Genomic DNA, 26,511 nt, shown 5'->3' with positions numbered 1-26,511 from the left:
CACTCCTTTTCAAGCCCCACTGCTGTGTGCTTAGGTAGGAGGTCAGGGACTAACATATCAATTTCCAAGCCAAATGTGTAATTTACTAATAAAACTTTGTGAGTTTTCGTGGACCCTCTTACTTCTGTCATTCCTTTTGACCACGAGCATCTGTGAATCTTGGGTGCTCCCTTCCCCTTAAGGCTGGGACATTTCATGTACCATGAGTGAAAATTATGTGACTAAGCATCTTGTTCCCAACATTAGAAATGTTACAGTTACATTAATATTTGTGCCTTTATTTAGCCTAACAGGACTTTTCAGCTGTAAATATTTAATTATTTTATGTCCTCTACAGAATTACACTAACTGTTTGTAGCACACAGGCAGACATCAAACCTCTTTACACTATACATGCATTCTCACTCCTGGTTCTTTTAAAAAGAAAATTGTATTTGGAATCATCAGTCTTGGCAAACTATCCAACACCTTTATTTCCAATTTCACTGTTCATTTCTGATACAAAAGTCAAACTTACACAGATAGTTCTTCAGAACAAAAAACCTAAATGATTTATACATAAAGAATTACATGCAGCATTTATAATGTGCAGTACAAACTGTACACTGTTTAGAGGAGATACACGCTGTGTATCATGCCAAGATTTAAACAAGGGTTATATAGACTAGTGCTGATGGTTACATTTCACAGAGACAGCTGTAGGCACTGCCTTGAAGCAAAGAAAAGACACAGCTCTGAACAGCTGTACTTGCCTCATCCTCAGGCCCCAACTCCTCATTTCAGGTTTGGAGAAAAGCCTCATTTCAGGTTTGGAGAAAAGCCTTGGTCCCTCTCCATATTCATAGAACAGTTCTGAATTCATCAAAAATGAAGCTTGGCACGTGTGCTTCAACAACCTGAGGGACAAAGGAAGGCACAGTGGGACATTTGCATTTTCCATTTGTTGTCCGTTCATCCATTAACAGCATATCTGACCCATGACTCGAGCACACACACTGCTGACCTGAGCCACCCTGGCATCAGGATGTGCTCCTGGATGTGCTCAAAGCAAGGAAGGAACAGCCCAGCCAGGGCTCTGAGGAGATGCCAGGAGCACAGGGACAGAGTAGGACTGGAGGAATGCTGCTGAGCTCTCTGCTGGGCTCCACACAGCATCACCTACAGCTGCAGGACTGACACAGGGACCTTCCACCACACAGAACTGTGGGCTGGGAAGAGGAGACTGGAAGAATCTCACTCTCTTCATCCTGACTATTAGCTGGGAAATGGCTATTGAATGCTTTTTCAAGAACCACAGAGGTACAGCCTATATATAGCAATCAGGATTATGACTTATTTTGAATACTATATATAAATAATATCTAATCTTCAAATGTAGTTAAGTTGCATTTAAACATGAAACAAAGTCAAAGTAAACATGAAACAAGTCGATTTTTAGCATTTCCCTTGCATGTGAGACAAGGAAGCTGCCTGGGAAATCAGGCTTTGGCAGGAAGTGAAGGAAAGACTGGATACAGTGTTTCACCAAAATTTGGACTTTCTAATTAGCTGTTTGCCCTGTATTTAGAATACTGCTAAGTTTAGTATTACTTGGAAATATCTTGGAACTTCTATTTTATTTCTTGCCTTCCCAATAGCCCCCAGCATTATACAACGAAGATTAAATTTAGCAGACTTGTTTGAAATTAGCACAGAAGTGAAATCCTTTATTTATTAGTATTCATCTATTTATTCCTGTAGTAATGGGATTGAACTCTACAAACCAGGGCTGCTTCTGCATCAGCAGGACCCTGAGTTGTTTTTTTTTAAGTTGGCTCATTTGTAGTACAAATGGAAGGCGTGGGCAGTGTCTCCCTGGCCAGATCCCTTCATTGGCTAAAATGGCGTGGGAGCACACATTCCCTGCTCCTTTTTTCAGGGAAAATGGTTGGGGTGTTTAGGGGCATATTTAGAGACATGGAATTCTTTCTTACCTTTCTTGGTAACCTGGTGTATCGAATGTAATCTTCCAGGAACATGAGGGCACTCACTACATCAGCAGGCATTTCTGGAATCTTCTGGCTAAAATTAAACCACCAGGGAGATCACACTCTCACTAATCAACCAGTTACTTGGATTAAATTACCTGAAAATGCCAGCCTTCAAATAACACCCTTTCCACTAGGTGTCATGTGATTCCATTATAAATAGAAATAGTATTTTAATCTTGTATTTAGTAAAAATTGTTGTTATTGTCTAATGCAATCATGGAATGGTTTGAGCTGGAAGGAACCTTAAAGATCATGGAGTTACAACAGCCCTGTCATGGGCAGGGACAATTTCCACTGGACCAGTTTTCTCAGGGCCCCATCCAACCTGGCCTTGAACACCTGCAGGCATGGAGCATCCACCATTTCTCTGTGAAACCCATTCCAGTGCCTCCCTACCCTGAGGGGAAAGAATTTCCTCCTAACATTAATCTCAGTGTACCCCCTCTTTTAGTTTAAATTATTCTTCCTTTTCCCGTCCCTGTCTGCCCATGTAAAAAGACCCTCTCCACCTTTTTTATAAGATTCCTTCAAGTACCAAAAGACTGCAAATGTCAACTATCCTCTGCTAGAACAAAAATACTGAAAAAGCAGTGCTTTTTCACTGCTGAAGTCCTCTTCACAGAGGTGATACTTGGGTAAAAAGTAAAACATGGATACCTTGTGCACTGCTCCATTGTTGAACGAATAAACTGACCAATCAGAACCAAAAATTGTTCTGTGTATCTTGAGTGAAACTGTTTCAACAGGGTAAGGAGCCCCAGAACCAAAGGAAGCCAGTCAATTTGATCAGCTGGCCGCTTGCACACCACTCCTGCACAGAAAAAACCCAAAACAATACATGTTTATAAACCAGAACATGTTCTGATAGCACAGGCTAACTTAGGTAATGTACTCTTCATGGCTTTTTTTGCTGTCTCCCCTTCTGCTTGCCCACACAAAAAAAGTCCAAAACTAATGTAACAACTGCATGTCTTCCATGGTGAATGGCTTAATTATATTAACTGAGGTATAGGACAGAATGAGAAACCCAGGAGTCTGGATTCTGTTTCCTACCCTACTGTATTTGGCTTAAATAGTATAACAAAACTGTCTGAACTGAACTCATAAAGTCAGGAACTGTGTATTTTCTATGCAGGTAATTTTACTATCTTCTCTACAGATAATTTCACATAGGTTTTAATTAGATTTAGACAAACAGCAACTTACACATTACCTAAATTTCTGTTGTACTGAAGTTTGGGAAACTGGGAAATGAGGAATAGGAAGTTGACGGTGGGAAAATATGGCAGACGTTTTGTTGTTATGTAGATCTGAGGGAAAAAACAAAGAGTAGTACAGGTCTTCTACATTTTTTTTTCTCAGTTAAGAAAAAAATAGAAAAAGCAAACTGCACCAAACACCAGAATGTGTGCCTGACCTTATTTAATGGATTGTGAATGCCAGCAGCTTCCAGATAAGCTGTGATTTCATATAAAAGAGTGTTGTCTTCTTTAGGATAAGGTAGTAATGGGTTCTGATAATGTGCTTCAATGTCAGCCAGTATTGCTCTAAAAGGAAAACAGATTATATTAAATAATTTTTTAAATTATCCCTGAATAAATCTTACATGATGCCACACGTCATACTAATATAAAAATTTCAAAGATACAAAAAAACTCTACATAGCCACAATCAAGAGTAAAACACCTTTTCTGGAGTGTCTTTTTACAAACATCATATTTGATTCAAAATCAGCACCACACATATTCTGTTCTTTTTTCTCATCTAAATATGAGTTCAGAACCAGTATAACCAAAAGCTACTAGAAACAGCATGTTCAAAGTGGTTACTTGCCAAGTATTTATTTTTAACGTTTTTGCTGGGTTAAAATTCAAATACTGATCAATAAAAACCTGCACACAAATCAGATGCCACCTTTTGCTGTAATTTAGATTTTAAGGATTGCTAGGCTGATAACAATTACATCACAGTGATACAAGCAGCTCTTCAGCACATTTTGCTTACTTATTGAGATTTTCCAAAGCAGCAGCCAAATGCTTGGAGTCAAACCTGCAGGAATAATTTAATTCATTGGTAATCTGTCGTCTTAAAATCTGCATCTGACCAACCTGTTGACACAAACACAAAAAGGGTGGTGTGTTATACTGAATGCAATGAAGAAAGAGTGGAGCCAAAGACTGACCCCAACTGCACAGTGCACTTGGAGCAGAGATGTTGTCACAGTGCTTGAAGTTTACACAGTTCCTGGTCGCAGGTAGAGGCCAAGGGAAAAGGGCACAAAAAAGGTTCCAGGTGTAAAACCCCAGTTACTTGCTTTTCATTGGTCAGTGAAAATGCCTGTACTCCGCTTCCCACCTCTCTGTATATCCTAGGGTCAGCATAGCAGGAGAAGAAAACATCAGAGAGACTTATTGCAGTCAACCTTCTCCTTCCCTGGCCTTTCGTCTTCACTCCAGTAACACAAACATCCACAGCACTCTGAGAAATGCTGGTCCCAATATATCATTACAGAGACAAGATAAAGAGCCAAGATAGTGGGACAGCTTGTTTAAATCTCCAGCACAGTACAATGCCTTCTGTGGCAAGGCAGGTCTGGCAAATGCTCCTGCTCCAAACTTTATCCTTGGGTATATCATGGTCACAAGGCACTGTGAGGAGGCTCCAGAGCTGAACACTAACTTAGTCTGCTCAGATCAGATCCCTAGTGCCACACTCTGCTTTTGGTGAATGATTTCTTATGAATCTCAGTGCTAAGCACTTTGGGGAGTGTGAGATGCACACACAAATGAAGCTCAGGAGCTCTTGCAAACCCAAGCCTGCTTCACTTGTGATGCTACATAATTCCAATTCAATATAGTATAACATAGTAAAATAGGCAGATTAAAATATCACAGAATCACAGAACCATTAAGATTGGAAGAGACTCTTGAGATCATTGAGTCCAACTAATGACCAAACACCACCTTGTGAACTAATCCTGGCACTGAGTAACACATCCAGTCTGTCCTTAAACACTTGACAGTGACTCCACACTTCCCTGGGCAGCCTGTTTCAATATTTAACAACTTTTTCTATGAAGAAATTCCTCCTGATATCCAACCTGCACGTCCCCTGGTGCAGTTTGAGGCGATGTCCTCTTGTCCTGTCACTGTTACCTGGGAGAAGAGGCCAACCTTCACCTGGCTACAGTCTCCTTTCAGAGTTGTAGAGTGGCAAGGTCCCCTCTGAGCCTCCTTTTCTCCAGGCTAAACACCCCAACCTCCCTTAGCTGCTCCTCACAGGACTTACCCTCTAGACCCTTCACCAGCTCTGTTGCCCTTTTCTGGACATGCTCCAGGCCCTCCATGTCCCTCCTGAACGGAGGGGCCAATATAACCAAAGAGCCTTGAATGAATTCTGACTAACAGTAAGCTGCGTGAACCTACCTTCATTATGGAGTCTAAATAAGCTGTCCAGACCTTCTGTGTTTTTGCAATTGCTGCAGAATAAACCTTGTTTGAATTTGCTGAGAAAAGAAGAAGGGTGAGGCGTTAAAAAAAGAACAAGAAAGAAGAGAAATAAATGCAAATGTACAAAGACAGATGCTTTTTTCCATCCTAACCAGTAAGCACTTACCTATGATTCCTTTGAGGGGACTGACAGCACTCATAAGTGCTTTTAAGGTATCTTGCACTGACCTGTCACGCAATATATTTTTCTGAAACATGCTGAGGAAATTCTAAATAAAAGAAAGAAATAAGTAAATAAAATTATCACACATGCACTCCATGATTAATCTTGATGGCACTGGAGCCATAATAATTTTTTGACAGCAGGGGAAGACTACTTCCATAAACGAAGAGTCGAGGAATTCTGTAGTTACAATTTTTGCTTTTTGGAGTTATGTTAATCAATGTTAGGACATTAAGAAGATCCCCCTTGTCAGTATATATCCACTATGCACAAGTAATAATTCAATTTTCAGGAAGAACTGTGTTTGTTGATACTTATTTTCCTTAAAATCTCTAACCAGGCTAGAACTAGATTCTTCTCAGGAAACCAAAAAACTTGGTTTCACATAACAGGTACTAAGGAAACAGTAATTTCACAGAATTGACACCTTATGTATCATGGTAGACCCAAACAATCTTTGTTGATATCTAGACAGAAAAATAGAAGATGACCTGAAATCAGCTTTTAAGTACACACACAGTGTACACCTTCAGAAAGCTTCCCCACACAACCTGGAATTACACAGCACCATTTACTTAAGAGCACCAACTTCCATAATTTTATCTGTAACTGAAATTTTCACTTTTGCAGCTGAACAACCATTTTTCAAATGCTTTTAATTTTATCCTTTCAGTAATTAACAGATTTTTTTTATTTCATTATTAAACAATAAAGCATTGTGGCCTTGAGAAACTGAAGTTCAGAAATTACCTGCAGCTCCTTTACAATCATGAAACACAGCAGCCTGTCCAAGCCATTGAGACCAAAGGTACCCAAAGTATCTTGGATCTCTGAGAAGAGACGACTATTGGTTACTTCCTGATGAGTTTTGATATCATACCAGGTGTTCATCTGGTCAATGTAACACGTGATTCTGAGGGAAAAAAATCAGCAAACAACTTCAGAAAAAGCTGCAGACAGTTCCTGTGATACTCTCAGTAATGAGTTACCTTTCTTAGATGAGGAAGACTGAGAAAGACTCTCCAAGTACTTCTGGTGATGTTTAGCTATTCCTATCTCCACCAGTGTTCTGTTACCTGTTCCTGATTTCTCTCTCCTCCATTTGTTTAACACACTGTTTTCCTTCTTAGACTAAAATCACCACTTTTCTAGACTAACCTTTAAAGTGTACAGGATGGACTGAGTAAATCTGGTTTTAGATAAAGATATGACAGCTAAGGAAAAACTCTCTCTTGTATTTTGGTATGTGTATGGTGGAATTGGAGCTATCCAATGCATGGTGACACCAAGTACTTACTTTGGGTCTGTGATCCTCAGGATTTCTCTGCAAAGACGACCAATAAATGTTACAGATTCATCCACAGGTGTGAATTTTGGTATAGGAATATGAGTAGACTGGTATATACTTTGCCAGTCTTGAATCTGAAAAATAATTTTTAAAGTAATTTGTAGTGTTCCCATTGCACCTTTTTAATTTGCTTAGAAATTTTCCTTTTGTTCGATTTAAAAGGAGCACACTGTAACACAATATTGTAAATTACACATAGCAGAACAGAAAACAGAATAAAGCAAAGAGAAGAATGAATCTCATGAAATTATACTAAAATATTCTATTTTGGGTACTTTCCTTTTATGTACAAAGAATGCAGGAGAGATGCTGCAACATTTCAGAATAAGCTGGGGGTAGATTTTTACTCAGTAGTTAGCACATTCAGTTGAAGTCACAGTGGTATGAACAATGGGTACACATGCTCCATCAGTCACAGGCTCTAACAGCCACCTCTAAAGATATTTATCAATGTATTTGCTATTTTTGAGTTTGAGTAGCACCTTTGTTCTCAAGAAGTTATTGCACTCCTGCTCCACGTTGTAGTTAATAATACGAGACACTTCCTCTTGCCAAATTTTTAAACCATATATGTTGACATAATCCTGGATATATTCAAATGATCGATGGAACCCATCCATTGTAGCTGCCATTTCTTTCAGTTTGGGCATGAGTTCACTTGGCTGGAGACAAAACAAAAAGATAAAACCAGAACTGTGAACATGTAGAATTCAAAGAAAATGTAAAAGGCTTCCAAATACCCTTATAGAACAACCTCTAGAGGATTTCACTGTGGTGCAGCCAGATCCGAAAAGAAATTTATCGAAGTTTGATATCTGAATTAATTCTTACTAAATATTTTTTCCTCCCACTTTTTGTATTTATTTTTGCCTTCAGTGGTACTATTGATTGATCTAGGAGATTCAGCAATCTGGACAAAATCTGGAGTCACTCCTTATTTTATCATTTCCTGTCTATGCTTACTTGGCTTATGTGACCTGTCAGTCATCACAGACAAAGGCAGTACTGTGAATTCAGAATTGACAGGACAGTTTGGAATAGAATAAAAGTATGTTTTTAAATTTTATGTACTCTGGGCAGTTTATAAACTCATTTGAATATCAAATAAAGAATTCTAAATAACCTTCAGTAGTTCAAATGTTTTTACATAAAAAGAAAATCTGCACATAAAAGCATAAATTATTTTTTAGAAGGCAGTATAATAAAAGAGGTCCCTGCACACCCAAGACACATAAAAAATTGAAACCAACCTTGGCTCTAGGATTAAAGATGAGTCCCCTGTGAAGAGCCAGGGCCACCCGTTTTACCAGCTCCTTCCTTATTCCATCCTCTAGTAACTGTTTTGGGTCCACCTAAGTAGAATAAACACTTTTCCTTTAAAGTCAGAAAGGTATAAAAAATATAAAGGATTTATTTTTTAGCAAGGAAGATATGAAATACTTTTGATAAACAGGAAAGCACTGTTAACAGATGCACTTAACCACCAGAGCTTGTTCAAAGAATAAAAAATGAAAGAATTTCTTCTCTAGTAGAAGTATGTTAAGTTCAAGGCAAAGGTTTGTAGTTCCCAGATTCAAATTTTGTTCATGATCCACTGAGAATGTTGTACAATTCTAAAAAGCCAGTATGCATTAAGAAGTTTATGTTTCTTCAAGAATACTTGCTTCTAGTTCTCAAAGAGGTATCAATGTAGACTTAATGTAAAATTGCAGGACAGATTACAGCAATGGAAGAAACAGCTCTTTAGAAAAGCTTTCCAGCAGGAAAAACCTCCAATGATCACCAAGTACAGTGGATGAATCTATTAACAATGGGGACTGTGGGTTCCTAGGAACCTGAAAAAAATATAGTTCTTATCTGGCCGCCAGTTTAGGCATCACTGTTTGAAAATTTGTATGCAAACTTATATTTTCTTGCCTTTTTATTTTTCCTTGAGGTCTCATATATTGTGCTGAAATCTGTGCTAAAGTACTAACTGCCACCAAATAACCTTTTCCTATTGAAAAGGATCATTACCTTGATGATACCAACTAAGGTAGTTTTCATCATGAGGATACCTTCAGTGAAGATTGAAATTGCATGGGTTAGCTTGGCAACCTGTAACAGAAAAAAATTCACTGAAGTGATTCAAGGGATGTAAATAATTACTCAAAAAAAATTCCATGTTTCCCAGTGGTAGCTTCCTATTTTAGATTTAAATAAATTGCACTGATATACTTTCAACTTTACATCTTGTTCTAGACTTACTTATAAAATTACCTTTCTTTTAGTCAGATAAATAGAAGTGTATTAGCAGTAGGAAAGAACAGGTACCTCTCAGAGGCTTCAGAGGGATTAGAGAAGGGAAGACCAGCCATATCTTGTGTGCACAAATATTATGGGCAAAACTCTGAGCTGGTACCTTTGAGCAGGCTGGGAACACAGCTCACAGGAGTTATTCTATAATAAAGCCTGCTGCCACCGTGAGTCCACCTCAGTATTTCCACTGATACAATATGGTAGCACATTCACTTGAAGTTTTACCATTATTTACAATTATTATTATCCTTATGCTCAGAGTTCAGACAGTCTTCTGCCTTTCAGGTGTTTACACAATAGAGAAGACACTTCACATCTACAGTTCAACAGAAACTGGAAATATAAACAGCTTTAGTATAATCTGCTTTCCTTTCACTGTCTCAAAATGAAACATTACTGAACACTGCCATCTCCTTCACTCCCACCCACACACAAGCCAGACTCACTTTAAAAAGTCTCATGGGGGAGTTTAAACCTAATGTTCAGGACTGAACATCAGCTTAATCAGAGATCACTGCTTGTTTGCAGAAAACACCTAACAAGTGAGCACTTGGGCAAAATCTCCAAAGCTGGAAAAGCTGGGATCTTAACTGATTATTAGATTCTCTGGGGGAAAGATTTACTGATCTGCTCAGGTTTTTTGTGTCACAGATTCCTCTACTGAAAATAAAACCGCGTAATTTTAATGTTTGCTCACTCTTCCAGACTGGTTACAATGCAGAAGAAAAACCAGAGACAAAATGAGCAACAGCAGCTTTATCTGGTCAAATCAATGTGCCTCCATCCTCTCCTCATTTGAGAACAGCAAAAAGCTTAACCTTGCTGGCTTAATCAGTCTTTGACCTTCTCCTCTTGGAACAAGAATGCCAAATGTGGAGGGCTTCGTTTCAGACTCAGGTTTTCAAGGTTCCATCCTCTCCAATAAATAAATATATACTTATGCTCACTTATAAATTTATTTAGATTTTTTTCCTCTCCTTCTCTACAAGACCAAAAATTTAAACTTCTACAAACAGAACCTCAAAAGTTACTCATCTGTCCTTGTGAAACTTAAGGTATGTTCACAATAACACCCATCAGTTTTAACTTTAAGTCAACAAATCTAAATTCACTGTTAAACTGTAACTCTATGGAGATGTACAGATTTAAACTTATGTTAAAGTTGGCCACCTAGAAGGTTTGCTTTTTCAGAATTCCCTGTTTTAACTGCACCTCATATCGTGGTCCCAGCTGAGCATAATCTCGTAGCTTGTCCTTATCAAGGCGAGTAGGCACTTCGATAATATCATGAGTCTGGAGCTTTATGATTTTGAGAAGAGATGTAAACATGCTTTCTGGAATTATCTGTAGAACCTTTGTAAATGAGAGAAGAAACACCCACAGTCAGCATATTCTCTTTAAGAAAATAATCCTCAATTAAGAAAAAATAATTAGAGAACAAAGCAATTATGCCTTACGAGCACCCACCTTTCTCACATAGGAAACCAGCTCTCCAGAGTAATACTGGGACACACTGAGGAGGTCGGGACTGTTTGCTTGATTGATACGGAGGAGTGGCAAATCAAGAGCAGAAGCAAGCTAGAGATAAAGTTAACACTTTAACTTCACATTTGTTTTTCTGAGGAAAATTATATGCTTGAATTCTCTTGCTCAGCCTCTTATCCTACAACCTAAAGTCCTAGATTCTTCCTAAGGAGCAGAGTTATACTAGGCTTTACAAGAGAAAAAAAAAATTGTTAAAAGTCAAAGAAGTCCAAGTCTTAAGTCCAAAGAAGTCCAAAGACTTCCAAAGAAGTTCATCAGGTTACCTTCCCTAAGACTGTTAACATCTTAACAGCTGCATGGGACATTTCAGTTGTAATTTTATATTCTCACTCACACTAACCCCCATTCTTATTTCTGCAGATGATATTTTCATCTGCAGCCAGAGCTTCATCGAAAGACAAAGGGAACAGAGAACATAACTCTTAAAATTCCTTCAGCCTGCTCTGATCCATATGCAGAAGATCCCATCTGTCCACCAATGCCTCCAGAAAATAGCTGTAATAAGTAGAGAATGGACAACAAGATGTATTTGCTTAACAGCAGGAACACAATTGTTGCATTATAAAAACATGCATAATTTGGTTTTATTTTCCTAAAAACTAACCTTGAGTTAATTCAATACTGTCTAAAAAAACTAGACATAGAAGATGCTGGTAAAAGGAAGTCTTAACTGATTTCAGAGTTTAAGGCCTTTTAAACAAACTGCTTGAACTGACCTGCAGTGTTCAAGTACATTTACTGTTGATCATACTTACCTTTAGGAAGGTGGCTCTGAGTTTAGTTACCATAGATGGACTGACTCTTATGCTGTCTTGCATAATAGATGTAAAGCTGGTGTAGGAAACAAACAAAACAAATCAGCTTCTTCTCCTGGAACTGTTATTTTCAACTGTTTAATTGTATGTCAACAGCAACAGTGTAATGTGTAAATGGCACAGGAGATCACTAACAAACTTCACTAAAGGGGGATTTAGGTCTGAAGAGATACTGGTTAAAAAAACCCTGTAGGAAAAAGGGGAGGTGGGACAAAAGATGAAGCAACAGGGAGTGTTATCAGCCACAGCAGTGAAGCAGCAGCTCAGCAAAACCCCACCATGGAAACAGAGTTCTTGAGCATTAGTCTTTCCTCATTTGTTTTTAATAGAAAAATGAACTCCAGTATTTTGGAGAACACTTAATAAGACTAAAGGATGGAGACAGGACATTAACAAAGCTGTTATACTTAGAACAGGATAGACAGTAAAAAGTTACACTACCATTTAACCTGCAGTTAACAACCTGAGAAGGATGGATGTTAATTCCTATTCAAGCTGATTATAACTCAGTATACTCAACAATTCACAGAACAATGCTTCAAGACTGCTTTTAAATTGGAGTGTTGATAGCCTTAATAACATTTCTGCATGTGATTTCCCACAAGCTTTACAAATGGTCACTGACTGGAAGAAAAAGGTCCTGCTAACGTACCTGTCGATTAATTGCCAAGCATAAGAAAGATCACCAACTATCTGCATGGTGATCAGGACCTCTTCTTTAATGTTGATAGTTCGGATCATCTGATGGAGAAACTTGCGGGTGTCAGCCAGAAACTGGCAAACTTGCAGGTTACTTTCCAGCTGGTGAAACTCTTGGACCTGTATTTAAAAACAAACAAAAAAAACCTCATAAAAGGACTCTTTTTTGTTGTTTCCTATTCATTTTTAAAGACAGCACTACAAACAGAATCAGTAAACTGACACTTCTGGATGCTAGCAGCAGTAAGACACTTAAATCCTGGCCTGTTATAGAGTGTATTAACAATAAATTTCACAAAGTAATTAAAGGAAGTGTACTGTGAAACGCCATTCTAAATACTCTTTTATATCCTAGAAATAGAAGAAGCACACACAGAAAAAATGCAGATTTTTTTTTTAATTTTGCCTCTCAGATCACCCTTTCTAGTTTCAAATTAATTTATTTTCAGCACTTCTAAAAATGAGTAATATTGCCAAATAATGTTAAATACTGAATTAATGTCTTTGAAAAAACCTACAAACCCTCAGCTACAGGTAGCATACCTTTCATACTATATCCCTTATTTTACAATACCAAGGTTTATACAAAACACCTGTTTACTGTAGATATCTAAAAGCAAAGATCTAATAGATTTCAACAGTTGTTAAAAGGCAGATCTGTTTTGCATCTCTGCTATCAGAAGTTACTACATGTGTAAAAAATGCTGCTGTTCCAGAAGGACAAGGTCATTTATCTCAAAATATCTTTGCCATACCTCTTCCAAAGCCTGTATTAGCTGCACAGTTTTTCTGCCTGCTGCAGTGGAATCATCATAGTTCAGAGACATTATTTGCTTGGAGATTTCTCTGAACCAAGCCTGGAGATTTTCTATGAAAGGATTAAGAAAAAATGAAAGAAATCTCTGCATGTATGATAGACACCAAAAATACAGGGAACCTGCTAGTCAAAACAAACAAACTATACGCACAGGAGATTATTTCTACAAGTTCTTATTTCACTGGTACATTTATAGTCTTTCAACATGTACACTTGTAAAGTGGCAAATGCTCAGGTAAATTGCACATGCAACATTAAAAACACCTATCAATATAAATGGGCATTAAAAAATCTTATTTCCACCAGTTCTAGAGAAAATAGTAGGTGTTTCAAAAAACAGTGCAAGGATTTGGAAAGAAGCACAGATTTGACTTTTAAAGTCATTAGAGATCTTGGAGAATACCACTCAGTGAAGAGGACAAGTAAAAGAAGGTTTTCTTCTTTTGAAAAATACTGAGACAATTGAAATCCAGGTTCCAGCCAGGGAAAGAATTAGGGAAGAGGTTAAACCATCACTAAATTTAATGGGCATGGTTTTCTCACTCCTTTGTATATATGGTAATGTGAGATCCGTTACATATACAGAAGGGAATTGATATTTTATAGTTTTAACTGGCATATCTAAATAAAGGAATGAAAAATAGTTTTAAAAATAGAGCCATCTAAATATTAAGTACCTAAATATTGCTTACATATGAAATATGTGCTGAAAACCTAAACAAGACAAGAGATAGAGACCTCTTTGGCAGCTGAGGGACACGAAAATTGCTCCTATATTATCACTATTAGAATAATGTGTTTTATTTTGGTATCACTTTAGAAATATAAATTGAAATAACTTTTTTCCCCCCCACAGTATAATTTTTAATAATTACCATTTTTCTCCACTCTAGTAAGAGGTTTAACTCCTGAGAAGACATCAGCAAGCTCAGTCATTCTTTCAGATCCCTCTTTTTTATAGTTCTCCCATTTTGCTTGTTTTTCTGACAGCATCTGCTTGAACATCTACTGAAACCCAAAGCATTTGGTTTACAAAACTGGCAAGGAGGCATATTACAATAGATGAAATAAAATACTGAAAACAGATGGAATTGACTAAGTGATTACTACATAACTTCAAGATCTTGCCAGAATATTAAAAAACAAAATTAAAATATTAAGCAATACAGACAGTGTGATGGACATACAGTGACAGAAGTTTAGTGAATTTTATAGAACAGTACAATGCAGATTTTAGATTTTTAGTCACTTTTAAAAATACCCAGTGAATTTTTCATATTAGAGATCTTAGAAGACTCTGGTTAGCAGCACATTACCTCTTTTAAAATGAATTCAAATTGAGCTGTATCCAGAAGAAGCTGGAAAAGGATCCTGGAATTGTACCTTGAGTCTGTTAAAATTTGATCCTTTATCTGGCGGAGACGTTTGTTATTTGGATCACAAGCTGAAAACGGAAAGACAACATTTCTCCACTGTTACACAGAATTTGGCCAAACTTTTCAATCTTTGCAAATACATTCTTTTTTAATAGCTTGAAGGCAAAAACATTTTGCTCTGGTATGTAAATCCCCCCTTGTTATCCATTTACATGGAGTAACTCTTCCTTTGAATAGAATATAATTAAGGTTTCCATGGTGCTTCAGCCATCTTAAAACTTCTGCAGGCTTCTGAAACTAAATGTGAATTTAGTCCCCCTGATCAAGAAGCCCTGAGATCAGTATTTCTAAAACCATTACAAAAATTGTACGGAGCTGTTAACAGAAACCCTCTTGCATATCAAGGAGCCTCAAAGACAGCACAAGCATTCAAATAAGGGAATGTCTAAATAAGTCAGTTTACACACCCAAACTCACATGAGAGACATTACTCAACAGTTTCAGCTGAATTTCAGTTCAACAGAACAAAAACCTTAGATTCAACCTGTTAATTACTAACATATTAAGAGGTTGGCCACTGCTTTCTTTTTGGAGCCAGGTAAAACTTTCAGAATGATGTTTTTCTGCAGAATATTATTCAACAAAATCATGACTTCTACTAATTTTTGTGCTTGTGTTCAGCTCACAAGAACGGAGGACAAAGCTTTAGGAGACTATTTGCAAAACAACAGCTCAACAATCTCCTCCAAACAGCAGGGGAAACTGCTGACTTCAGCAGGAGCAGAACTGAACTTCCCCCTGGGCCCAAAGTGAAGCCCCAGTGGAGCAGGACTGAGAGCTCAGCAGTGTCTTACTGGTGTCTGCAGTGTGCAGCATCAGCCAGCGGATTGCCACGTTGCAGTCTCGCAGACAATTCAGCAGCCTGGGAATGTTGTCCAGCACCAGCTCTTCCCTCAGACAGCCCTCCTTGAGGAACTGCTGCACCTGCGTGTGCACTCGCTCCATGACTGCAGCGTATCTGCTGGCCTTGAAACACACAAAGCCTGCATCAATAAAATCCTTGCCTCAACTGGAATGCACCATGGTCCTGAGAACTTAATGGGCACACAGTTAAGAAAAAGTGCTATAAAAATTATTATCATTACTAGTAGGCAATATTATACACTGCAAGTGCGTGGCAAAGGATGCAAGATAAAAGCAAGGCAATACTTGTCTAACATTTAAATAGCTCTCAAAGTAAAGTGAGAAAGACAAGAAGTAGGTGCTGCGTAAGTATTTCTCATAGGTGGTCAGGGTGAAAACCCTTAGGAATAAAACTCTAGAATGACCCAAAGAGACCCAGAAGCTAAAAGCAGACACATAGAACTGAGTGAAGACTTTGATAAGCAGTTTTCCTATATCAGAAAACAGCCTGCACACATAGCACACATGTTCCCACAGGAAGTAGTTACAGAGTCCAGGCTACACAGGAAGCATAATGTTTCAAAAATGCAGACTTTTTACATATCCACTTACATACTCTCTAGGAATTTTCCTAAAAAATGGTACTAATATTTTATTGCCTAATGGGAAAGAACAACAATAAAAATCTATCATAGGATGGAGATATTTATTTGTTGCTGTTGAGATGGTCATAACAAACTGAAGAACACACTGTATTTAAGAAGGCTTCTCTATATTTATTTTACAGCATGCTGTCTTTTTATACTCTTTCACAAAGTTTGTACTTCTTCATTGGTCAGAATAAAGGAACATAATATTCATTGGAGCAAGGTACCCTGCCCCATGTTTATCTCTCTCTCTCTCCTTTGTTTCCAGGCTGATGGCCTTGGTAAAGCTTCTTTCAGGAGCAAAGGCAACTCTTATCAGTTCCTCTCTTTCACTAACCCCTTCTGACTCACAGACCAGCTGTGAGCCCCTTCCACACTTATTATTTATTGAGTTCTATCTAAAAATGAAGGAAAACTTTCTACTCATATTCCCTAAGTTTGCCATACAATATAGTACATACATTGTAGGCAGGAAGAAAGGACCTATGCATTATTGAGGCCATATACTTCAGATGCCCACACATCTTGCATCTTGCAAAAAATACTTAATGCTGGCTTATGTACCTGCTCTTTGACATTTGAAAGATCCAGTGTGTAGTTGAGGGCAGTTTTAGCAGCTTTGTAGGGTTCCCATGCTTCTGCCAGATTGACAGTGATTCCCATGTAAATGCTAATGACCTAAAATTGGAAGCAGAAAAGAAGTTGTATTTATGTTATTATTAAGAAAAAGACAAAGTTTGCATTTAGCAATATGACAGAAAGGGATATGCTGTGGGTATAAATAAGAGATAACTGAGCTTTTTTGGTAGCAGTACTTTTTGGTGTACCACCTTTGGAAAGCAAGAAGACGACTTTGAAACAAAAGGCACACAATTAATTAGAAGCTTAGTTCTGAAAACAAGATGACATTTCTTTCAGTCACTATATATGATACTCAGTTTTTTTCTCCATTAATTAATGACTGATTTTTCATTTCCATGATGCTCTAAAGAAGATTAATAAAAGCAATTGGGGAAAAAAACCTATGATAGGGAGGGCAAAATGAGATGAACTAATCTCACTCTGAGGATGCCCAAAGGACCAAATTAAGCTGTAATGCATCCTTCACAGTGACACAACAGAAAGAAATTATGATTAAATAGTATGATTTTTGAGGAGCAAAGAGAAACTGATTTCAGACTCCTTGCACAAGTTTAAGCATGATTAAAAATACAGAACTGTGAGTATTTGTAAGATAATTGATTGAAAATGGAAGACTTGGTTTACTGACAGATGAAGGATGTACAGAGCTGTGGGAATTTGAGCTTTGTCACACTGATGCTCCAATATTCCTCCATACAGGCATGATCACATCAGGGGGACACTGTCAGCCTTTGAGCTCTTCTGGCAGTGTCAAGTAAAGGCAAATGGGACTCAGGTGTGCTGATATGAGGATCTCTCTCATATTGTTGAAGTGAAGCTCATTATTTCCTGTAGATGACAGTTCCTCAAAAGGCTACACTTAGCTGCTAAGAATAATTTGAAATCAGGAGTCAAGTATTTTGTATTACACAGCTCACTTATCCATACCTGACCACAAGAAGATAGGTGTTGTCTAAAAATATCAATTTGTGCTACGAACTCAAGTTAATAAAAATGCTGGCATAATCAAAAAATCTGCAGTGTCAAGTTGTCATTTCTAAAAATAAGCTTGTAGTTCTCCAAAAACAGAGGGATTCTAATGTCTACTGAAATAGCCAGCTATTGCTGCCTAGTTTCTTCCCTACCTGCTTCCCTTATGGTACAGAAGAATACAACTTGAAACCAACAGAGATACACAATTAATGTACAGTTTCTTTGTTAAGTCTGATTCCCTTTGATATAGACAACCTAGGGACTCCCTTCTTATATGCCAGCCTATTTCAACAGCAGTTTTTGCAGACTAGGGGTTCTGGTTGGAAATCCTAAATCTCAGTACTGAAACACAGTAATTCCATTTTAATTACTGCACCTGAAAAGGTCTATAGAAGCACACGTAGTGACAGCTTTAGCTTCTATGTGATTTGGACAACAGCACAAAGCTAATACTTAAACAAGTTTTCAAAGAACATCAGTATGGGATGATTTGTTGGGGACTAAGACTGCCCTCTACAGCATTCTTGACATGCTGGTAGAATTCACCAGCAGAAACCACATGAAGGTCAGAAATGACAAATAAAGTCCTGTACTTGGGATAAACCCAAACCCTTGCAACAACACAACTGGCTGCCTGTGTCACAATTCTGCAGAAAAGGACTTAAGTGTCCTGCTGGACAAACCAAACATGAATCAGACACGTAGCCTTATGACAACAAAGAAAAATCAGACACTGGACTATGACAGACTGCAGCCAGCAGATTGGGGAAAGGGAATCTTTTCTTCTAGTCAGCTCTCATGGGGTCTTATTGAGAGAAATGGACCCAAATTTGGGCTCCTCAATATGAGACAGACATGCACAAACTGAAATGAAGTGAACAGGAGGCCACCAACACACCTGTGGGGACCCAGTATGTAAGAACAGGGTTTGCTTAAGTTGGAGGAAAGATGTCAAAGGATCTGACTGTGGTCTTCCACTGCCTAAAGGGAAGTTATAATTAAGACACAGCCAGACCCACCTCAGAGGTCCACAGTGAAAAGACAAGAAGCAAGAGCCACAAGCTATAACAAAGGAAATTCCAGTGGTACAGAAGAAGAAATTCTTCACCACAAGAATGATGAAGCACAGCCACAGGTGTCCATAGAGGCTGCAGAGTCTTCACCTTAGACATTTCCAAAGTTAACTGGGCAAGGCCTGAGCAGCTTGATTTAGCTTACAAGTCAACCCTGCTTTGAGGAGAAGGCTGGACTAGAAGATGCCTAAAATGCCTTCCATCACACATTTTCCTGGGACTTACTAATCTTGATGGTATTAGATTATAGCTGACTGAAGCATTTAAGACAATAAATTACACTTTCAAAGGACAGCCTTCCATGCTTATCCAGAGTGTTTGACTTGGACTGCTTCCTTCTGAACAAAGTAAAATTTCCACAGAGAAGCATCTGTTCTAGTTTTTGGTTATTATTACATTTCTATAACACATACTGTAAAAATAATTTCAATTGTTCTTATAACATTAAATCCAGGGAACGGTTTTAAAACAGAATTAATTTTTACCCAATTATCTGGAAAGTATTTATCCACAATCTCTCTCATTTTTGCTTGCTGAGTGTGAAGAATAGAAGGGTCAAAATACAGTATCACATAGAGCATAGCAGCCTGAGTAGCCAGGGCAGTACTGCGGTGTTCTGGTAATGGATATGCTGAAACCTGGAAAAAATAACAAAACAAAGCTGAACATAACACAGTGCATCATAAAGCACCTGCAAATATTATGGGACACATTAAAGAGTGCAGTGTATAGATACTACAGGGCAAGAAGTTTATTTAGGTAAGCTGGACATGCCTAGTCATACAGCATATTTACCAGATGTATTTCCAGAGTGTAAAAGTCGACTGTATGCTACTTTTAACAGGCTACAGTAAGATTTTACTATGCGTAAAGGAGTCAAGTAGGACATGTCCAATCATAAGACATTAAACAAAAATGGTGCTTTTTACTGCAAGGCTGACCAAGCACTGCAGCAGATTGCCCAGAGAGGTTCTGTGGTTTGTACCTCTGGAGATACTCAAAATCCAACTGGATATAGCCCAGTGCAACCTGCTCCAACTGACTGTGCTTGAGCCAAGTCACACTAGCTGACCTCAAGAGTCCCTACAACCTCTGTAATTTATTTTTTTTCTGTACTTCATGACTAATTGACCTAAGAATCAATTTGATGCTCCCCTTTAAAGCCCTCTTTTATCTCAGGGTGACTTACCTGGTTGTAAATGTCATCTGACCGCAAGCGGCCGATAACCATGCTAATGAACGTTTCACTTATGGGAACCCTGCTGAAGTAACTCTCGGGGTAGTTTGGAGGTCTTTTAGCTCCAGGCTGGCTCGAGTATCCAGTGCTTCGAAGCAATTTACAAACATCATCTAAATTGGAGTCAGCAGAGGATCGGGCTGCACTGTTTCACAAAAAAAGAGGAACAAAAATATGAGCTGTATGACCTAGTAATTTCCTTTTCTCCCACCCCTTGTGACCACACCCTTCTCACAAGAAAATTAACAAATACTTAAGTCTAAAGGAGGCTTTTGATTGTTTATTCCATTGATATCATGTTAAAGGACACTGATGAATGTCCATACTGAAATTCCAGATAAGCAAAAAAACACAAACAGAAAATTAAACTCAGGAACAGAAAGAAGGAGCTTTATATTCAGAGAAGAATTTGTTCCTTTTTTTCCCCTTTAAAAAAAAAATAATTTTCTTTCTCCCCATTTCTGAATTCCCCTTGTCAATTCACTTCTGCATTCCAGAGTTAAAGACCCTCTCATTATATACTGGGAGGCATAAACATAGTCAAAACATCGCTTTATGTGTGGAAGGATTTGCACTGATACCCTTTAAAACCCCAGCTGTTATACCTTGATGCTGAGAACCTACCCTGTAAAACTTGTTACTGATTTACCTAATAAAGTGCTACAAGAAGTCTGACTTGCAATACATTTGTAACCTAGATCGTCAGGACTTTGCAGAAAGTTTCCTTGCACGTTTGGCAACCTGTGACACTTTCATAGCTGGCACTTGCAGCCCAAAAGCTTTAGCTGAAAGTTTATTTGTGGACTTCAAATGTCTGTTGTAACAGAATGAAAAATCTATTGCTTATTTTGCAGCTGAACTTGCAAACACAGCTAAAAGCTAAAGCAAGGAGTTCTACTAATATTCAGAGAGCTCTGCTGAATTATCTGTATAAAGTCAGTTGATGAAAAAGGTGTCAACATTTCCATTTATCTTAATTCAATGACCTAGGTTACTGAACATACTGCAGGTCACACATCTCAGCCTTGATTGCTTCTCTACACCTATATACACAACCTGTATCGGTAGTAGGAAACCAACATTCTTTCTCTGACTTCTCCTTCAATCTTCTGGTCAATGACCAGTAGCATGACTCCATATAAATACAGGGCTTCACACTGTTTGGAAAGAGATAGAATGAAGAAAGAAAATCACATAAACATGGTTTTGCAGCAACATCTAAAGCAAAAACATGCATTCACAAACTAACCCAATGTCAGCTACGTATTCAACACAACATGAAAAGTGGCAGGATGAGGATTTTTGCTCTTTGTCCTCCTTGAAGTGAGTCACAGCACTTCCACACATTTGGTAAGCTTAAATTTTTGTCTAGTTTGGCTCTTACTGAGTGGGGTAATTTTCTACTATTACAAAACTAGTCAATACTCACTAGAAGCTGTTTTCCATCTTCATTAAGGAGGACGGTTTCTAATGTTTGCTGAATGTAAATTCCTTCATTGAGGTCATCTAAGTATCTAGGAATCATGACAAAAACTTTGGTCATTGACTATTTTGCTCTCAAACTAAAACTCAGTGACATTTTCTCTGAAAGCCAACAGATGAATCAAAACATTTCCCTAGAACAAGCAGCATGGTATTCTTCAGACAAAGAAGAAGACAGGCTCTCCTAAAAAAGAGAGATTGGAACCCCTAGCTAGTGCCAACCAGTTAGCAAAAGTTTCCTTCCATATCCTGATAGTGTATGTGAAAGACACTGGAAGATACCTGGCAGCTTACAGCTCATCCTCCTATGGATGGATACAGCCTGGGAAGGCTGCCATGCAATAATGTAGTAGAACTGCCATATTTTCAAGTAACCTAAGTATGCCTCCTGGAAATACCATAAACTGATCTTAATTGCAGTTTGGAAGGTAGAGCTAGAAATAGTGTATGTTCACCTGAATTAACATAAGATTTATACCTATTAAAGGATTTTCCAGCAACACTACCTAAAAGTAATATCAAACATTTGATCCTTTCATATAACATCAATAAGAAAACCAACTCTCATGTTTAAGATTCTCAGTAACTTTTTCTTAGAGCATTTCATGAAGTTTTAGTTTTGTTTTTTACATATCAGAGCAGCAAACTTTAGAATAGTGTATGAATATGGCAACTTCACTGAAAAATTAAGTTCAAGAAAATAATGCCAATTAAAGTTAAAAAAAGCCCCAAACTATCTGATATTCTGTTTTGTAAGACCAAAAAAAATTAGCTTAATAATATGGATTCTTCTTTTATTAAAAAAATAAATCTTCAGGACAATCTCTAAGATAAAGAAAAACTAACTCAAATTTACAATTGAGAAATTGAGGTAGAGAGGGTAAATGTTTTCAAGTCAGATATTAACCTGGTAGGGAACTGTTGGAGTAAAAGTTAGTGTTCACTCCAGCAACCCAGGTTTGCTGGTGCACATGAATATGCTTCAACAAGGAGTATATTGGGTCTCTAAGGAAAAAGCTTCTCATCAATAAGACAAAACAGTAATCTGGTCTTTGAAATCCATATGTATTTAAGATACCATACCTGTTTAAATCTACAATGTATTTATGTACACTCTGAAAAGCCAAATAAAATCTTGTCAAAATTTCAATGTTGTTTTCACGAAATTCTTCATCTAAATCCAGTAACTCAGGTTTGGCTTCCAGTTTGCCTTCACATGTCTCAGGCCCCTGAAAAACAGAAACTCACCTTTAGAGATAATACTTGACTTCTCTACAGAGAAATTTCTGTTTTGTTCTTTGTACAGACCATGTACAACCACCCCCATGTGCAAGCCAGAGTTACCATTTCTTACCAAAACAAGGATTGTAGCTTTGTAACCTACTTTATGGTTAAATATTGATTCCATAAAGATGAGTTTTACACATTGTTACAATCTGCAATGACTTTAAATATGATTTATCCAATGTAACCAATGGAAAAGACTAGCCAATGCTTTCAGTAAAGCCCCAATACATCGGAAGGCACTGGGTGCTTTCTGTAGTGCTATCTCCCTGATGGAATTTTTTCCTTTACACATTTCTTCTGGTTGATTTCTCAGATAAAAACCATAGCATCGAGGGGTCACAAAGCTTAGTAATTTCTCATATATTCAAAATATTTGACATGAAAATATTTGACATGTTTTTTTCCACAGATTCTCCATCTAGCTCAGCACTCATCTCCTGAATTAATGCAGAAACTTGGTCATTAATGATCATGGGGCAAAAAGAGTTGGGATGAAGGACCTGACTTCCTTAAAGCAATAGTACAACTTTTCTAACCCTTTACCACTGTCATATTTCTCATAAGCACCATGCAATCTTACCATCACCAACTAAATGAAAATAAAGTTTAATTGGAAATATTATTAAAATTTAATTGAAAATACCCGGTTGACAATTTGAGTTTTAAAAAATACTCTTCTGCTTCTCTTTCTGTGCTAAATATCTACATAAAATAAAGGATAAAAGCAGGTGCCAAACTGCCACTGAAGTTCAAATGGACACAGTAAATAGTTTCAACTTTTGAAATCTCAAATCTCTCCTCATTAAGAAATTCTAAGAATTATGCATTTTCCTAGATTGCACAGCAATGTGTATTCTATTTGCCATCTGTTAGATGGCAGTTATCTTCTGTTAATTGGGCAGTTTTCTTTATCTCTTCCACAAAACAATCCCCCCCTCTGGGGAGACATCTGCTGTTTATGTGCAGGGAGTATCACTGTATGGCTGATAAAAACTACAGCATCCCATTCTGAGATGCTCCACTCAGGGGGAGGAGCCAAGCATTCCTACCTGAATATAATCTGGTATTTTGGGACACCAGGGCAGCCGTTCCATTGGATTCCCAGAGGAGCAGCTGCCTCTTCCACTGGATCTTCAGAGGAAGACTACACCCTTCTGCAGGATCCCTGCACCAGCAGAACCACACCTGACCCTCCAGGAGGACTGCAGCCACCATTCCAACTGGACTGCTACCAACACCCTGACCCAGAGGGTGTCAGGTTGTATTCTGACTCTGTCAGTGTTGTTTTGTTTTACTGCATTGTCTATTTTATTTTTATTTTCTTCCCTAATAAAGAACTGTTATTCCTGCTCCCGTATCTTTGCCTGAGAGTTCCCCTTAATTTCAAATTTATAACAATTCAGAGGGAGGTGGTTTACATTTTCCATTTTAGGGGAGGCTTCTGCATTCCTTAGCACAGACCTGTCTTTTCAAACCAAGACATGTCTACAGAAGGGGTGCATTTGCAGTAAAAATATCTATAAATTCTCTAATTTCTGCTTTATCAGTATGACTTCTATGGATTTATTTGGTTTTAACATTGAAGAACAGCACACTTATGCTCTCTTAACATTCAAAAATACTGAGGCTTTAAGGATTAGTGTATTTCTTACCAATTACAGGTATCGCTTTTAAATTTTCAAGTAATTGGTGTTTAAAAAAAAAAAAAAGACTTCTACCAAGCACTTAGATCTAAAGGTAACTGTGAAACCATCTGTGCTCTGGATTTGCAGTATCTAAGCTTCACAGTGCAATTGAATTTAATTTTAGAAGTGCCTCCCTTGCTTTACTATTACCATTTCTTGTATTGTACAGTCCAAATAAAGTCTGATTAGATAGTCTCTGTTGTTCCTTCTTAATCATGCTGGAAAATGACAGAGAGAACTTAGTACTGTAAGCTTAATTCTAAAAGAGAAAGAAGGGCTTTCCATGGGCACTTCTCCTTGACTTATTTATTTATTTATTCAGTGCATGTGACAAGTCCAGAGGAAGAACAATCACAGCACTGTCAGACAGGAAAGCAGAAAGCAGTTTTCATGGCTGCAAAGAATAAGCTACTGATTAAGAGAAGAAAGATGGGCATACTGCCCAAGGCACTGCTCTGAAGGAAAACAACCAACCATGCAGGCTCAGAACCTGCTGGAGGAAGTTTAATTTAGTGCTCCTGCAGAAATTACTACCACCACTACTACTAACGCCTCCCCAGAATCCTATCCTCACATTTTATATAATTGGTATCTATCAAAATTCACAGGCCAGATAACCCATCAAACATTTTGGAAGATGCAGTAGTAATAAACACAATAGTCAGGAATGGCTGTTTCACAACCCAAAACATCCTCATGTGGGACAGCAATGCTTTAAGGAGAAGTTGAACAATATGAGGATTTACCTTGAAATAACTGAAATCAAATATGATATCTCCGTACTTCTGCTGATCAGCCTTGTCCTTTAGTCTGAAAACACCAGGAATAAATTCAGAAAGTCTCAGAAGTTCTGCAATGATGGCATTTCCACAGGAAACAATCCGAAGAATTGCCTGACCACAGAGGTTGTTTTCAGCCAGAAAATCCACCATGGTGGAGCTGGATGTGACAGAGCAGCAGAAGTCCTGCAGTCTGATTCTGATCCTTACTCTTTAGGTTACTGGAAGCAAAAGAGCTGACGAAGAAACCAGGTGCGCCATTAATAACCTGCAAAAACAAACCCACACACATCCAGAGTGATTTATATTCATGTTTTTGATAGTTTAATTTGTGGATATTTAAGCATACTCTCCAATCTTTCAAATTATGAAATCTAAATTATCCACAGCTTTGTAAAATGAAAGAAATGCACAGAATTAATTTTCAGCATGTACACTGAGTTCGAGAAATGACCTGTGTGAGCAGGCAGGGGAAGTGTGATCTTTTGGAGAACAGCTGAAGAACACTACTGAAGAATGAAACAGTCACAAATAGTGAAGCAGTTATGACCAGGGGAGGAGACTGGGCCCAAGGAAAGCAAAACCACGTCACAAAATGTGTTTTTAAGAGCCCCTTTAAAAATACAACCAAAGTGATCATAATGGGTTTTAGCAATAAGGAAAAATTTCATAGCAAATGGAAATGACACAGCTCCGTTCCTTCATTTATTACTGAAGGACGACCTTCCATGCTGTGCTTGCGCTTCCTGCTCAGTTTTATTTGTTCCTACGTTTCCTGCGGGACATGGCGTGCACCACCAAAAATAAGGGTCTATGCTTCAGAAACATTTACGTGAAGTTATGATCAGTCTTGACTTCAGCAAACACTTTCCGAACCACTGAGATAAATTTAAGATGACAGTGAGCTGTCCCAAGACAGTTCTGACCCAGAACGAGCGTCCGGAGCCCTCCCAGGTCCCCAGTGCCGCGGCAAGCTCTGCTCCACAGGGCGCACAGCGGGCCCCAGACCGGCAGCGGCCGGACAGACTCCGAACCCGGTCCGGTCCGGTCCGGACCTGTCCCGTCCCGTCTCTCGTTCCCTCCGCCGCCGCCGAACTCACAGTTTGCACCCGGGCGGCCCCGCTCCCTCAGCGGCTCCCGCCGGCGCCCGGTGCGCTCATCTTGTTCCGGCAGCGCCTGCGGGCAGGGACAGCAGCGGCGGCGG

At 38.3% G+C, this 26,511-nt stretch overlaps 1 protein-coding gene across 1 annotated transcript; it reads right to left on the bottom strand.

The window, feature by feature from the left end:
- Positions 1-455: 455 nt before the first annotated feature.
- Positions 456-26,510, bottom strand: WASHC5 (WASH complex subunit 5). Its single transcript, XM_084220727.1, has 29 exons — positions 26,408-26,510; positions 25,275-25,575; positions 22,640-22,785; positions 21,504-21,588; positions 21,131-21,231; positions 20,027-20,219; positions 19,323-19,475; positions 16,715-16,828; positions 15,455-15,626; positions 14,541-14,668; positions 14,100-14,229; positions 13,163-13,275; positions 12,361-12,527; positions 11,649-11,724; positions 10,816-10,926; positions 10,561-10,701; positions 9,067-9,147; positions 8,301-8,402; positions 7,533-7,712; positions 7,000-7,124; positions 6,453-6,615; positions 5,646-5,748; positions 5,456-5,535; positions 4,035-4,138; positions 3,448-3,577; positions 3,244-3,340; positions 2,688-2,841; positions 1,974-2,061; positions 456-896 (listed from the first exon to the last, which is right to left on the bottom strand). Exons 2-29 carry the CDS (start codon positions 25,458-25,460, stop codon positions 840-842), a joined length of 3,480 nt encoding a protein of 1,159 aa, XP_084076853.1. The 5' UTR covers positions 25,461-25,575; positions 26,408-26,510; the 3' UTR covers positions 456-839.
- Between the last annotated feature and the right edge of the window lies 1 nt (position 26,511).

This window comes from Fringilla coelebs (genome assembly GCF_963513975.1).
Source record: "Fringilla coelebs genome assembly, chromosome: 1".
NCBI lineage: Eukaryota > Metazoa > Chordata > Aves > Passeriformes > Fringillidae > Fringilla > Fringilla coelebs.
The sequence above is the reverse complement of the archived record's forward strand: the minus strand, read 5'-3'. Positions and strand labels throughout refer to the sequence as shown.

What these genes read in the sequence shown, in the direction of transcription:
- WASHC5 (XM_084220727.1), bottom strand. Translation starts at nt 25,460, where the DNA reads ATGGTGGATTTTCTGGCTGAAAACAACCTCTGTGGTCAGGCAATTCTT. An exon ending in GTTTCCTACTACCGATACAG is followed by an intron (nt 20,220 to 21,130) that starts GTTGTGTATATA and finishes TTTGTGAAACAG; the next exon opens with TGCAGCCCGATCCTCTGCTG. An exon ending in TCAGAGCCACCTTCCTAAAG is followed by an intron (nt 10,927 to 11,648) that starts GTAAGTATGATC and finishes CTTTATCTCTAG; the next exon opens with CTTGCTTCTGCTCTTGATTT.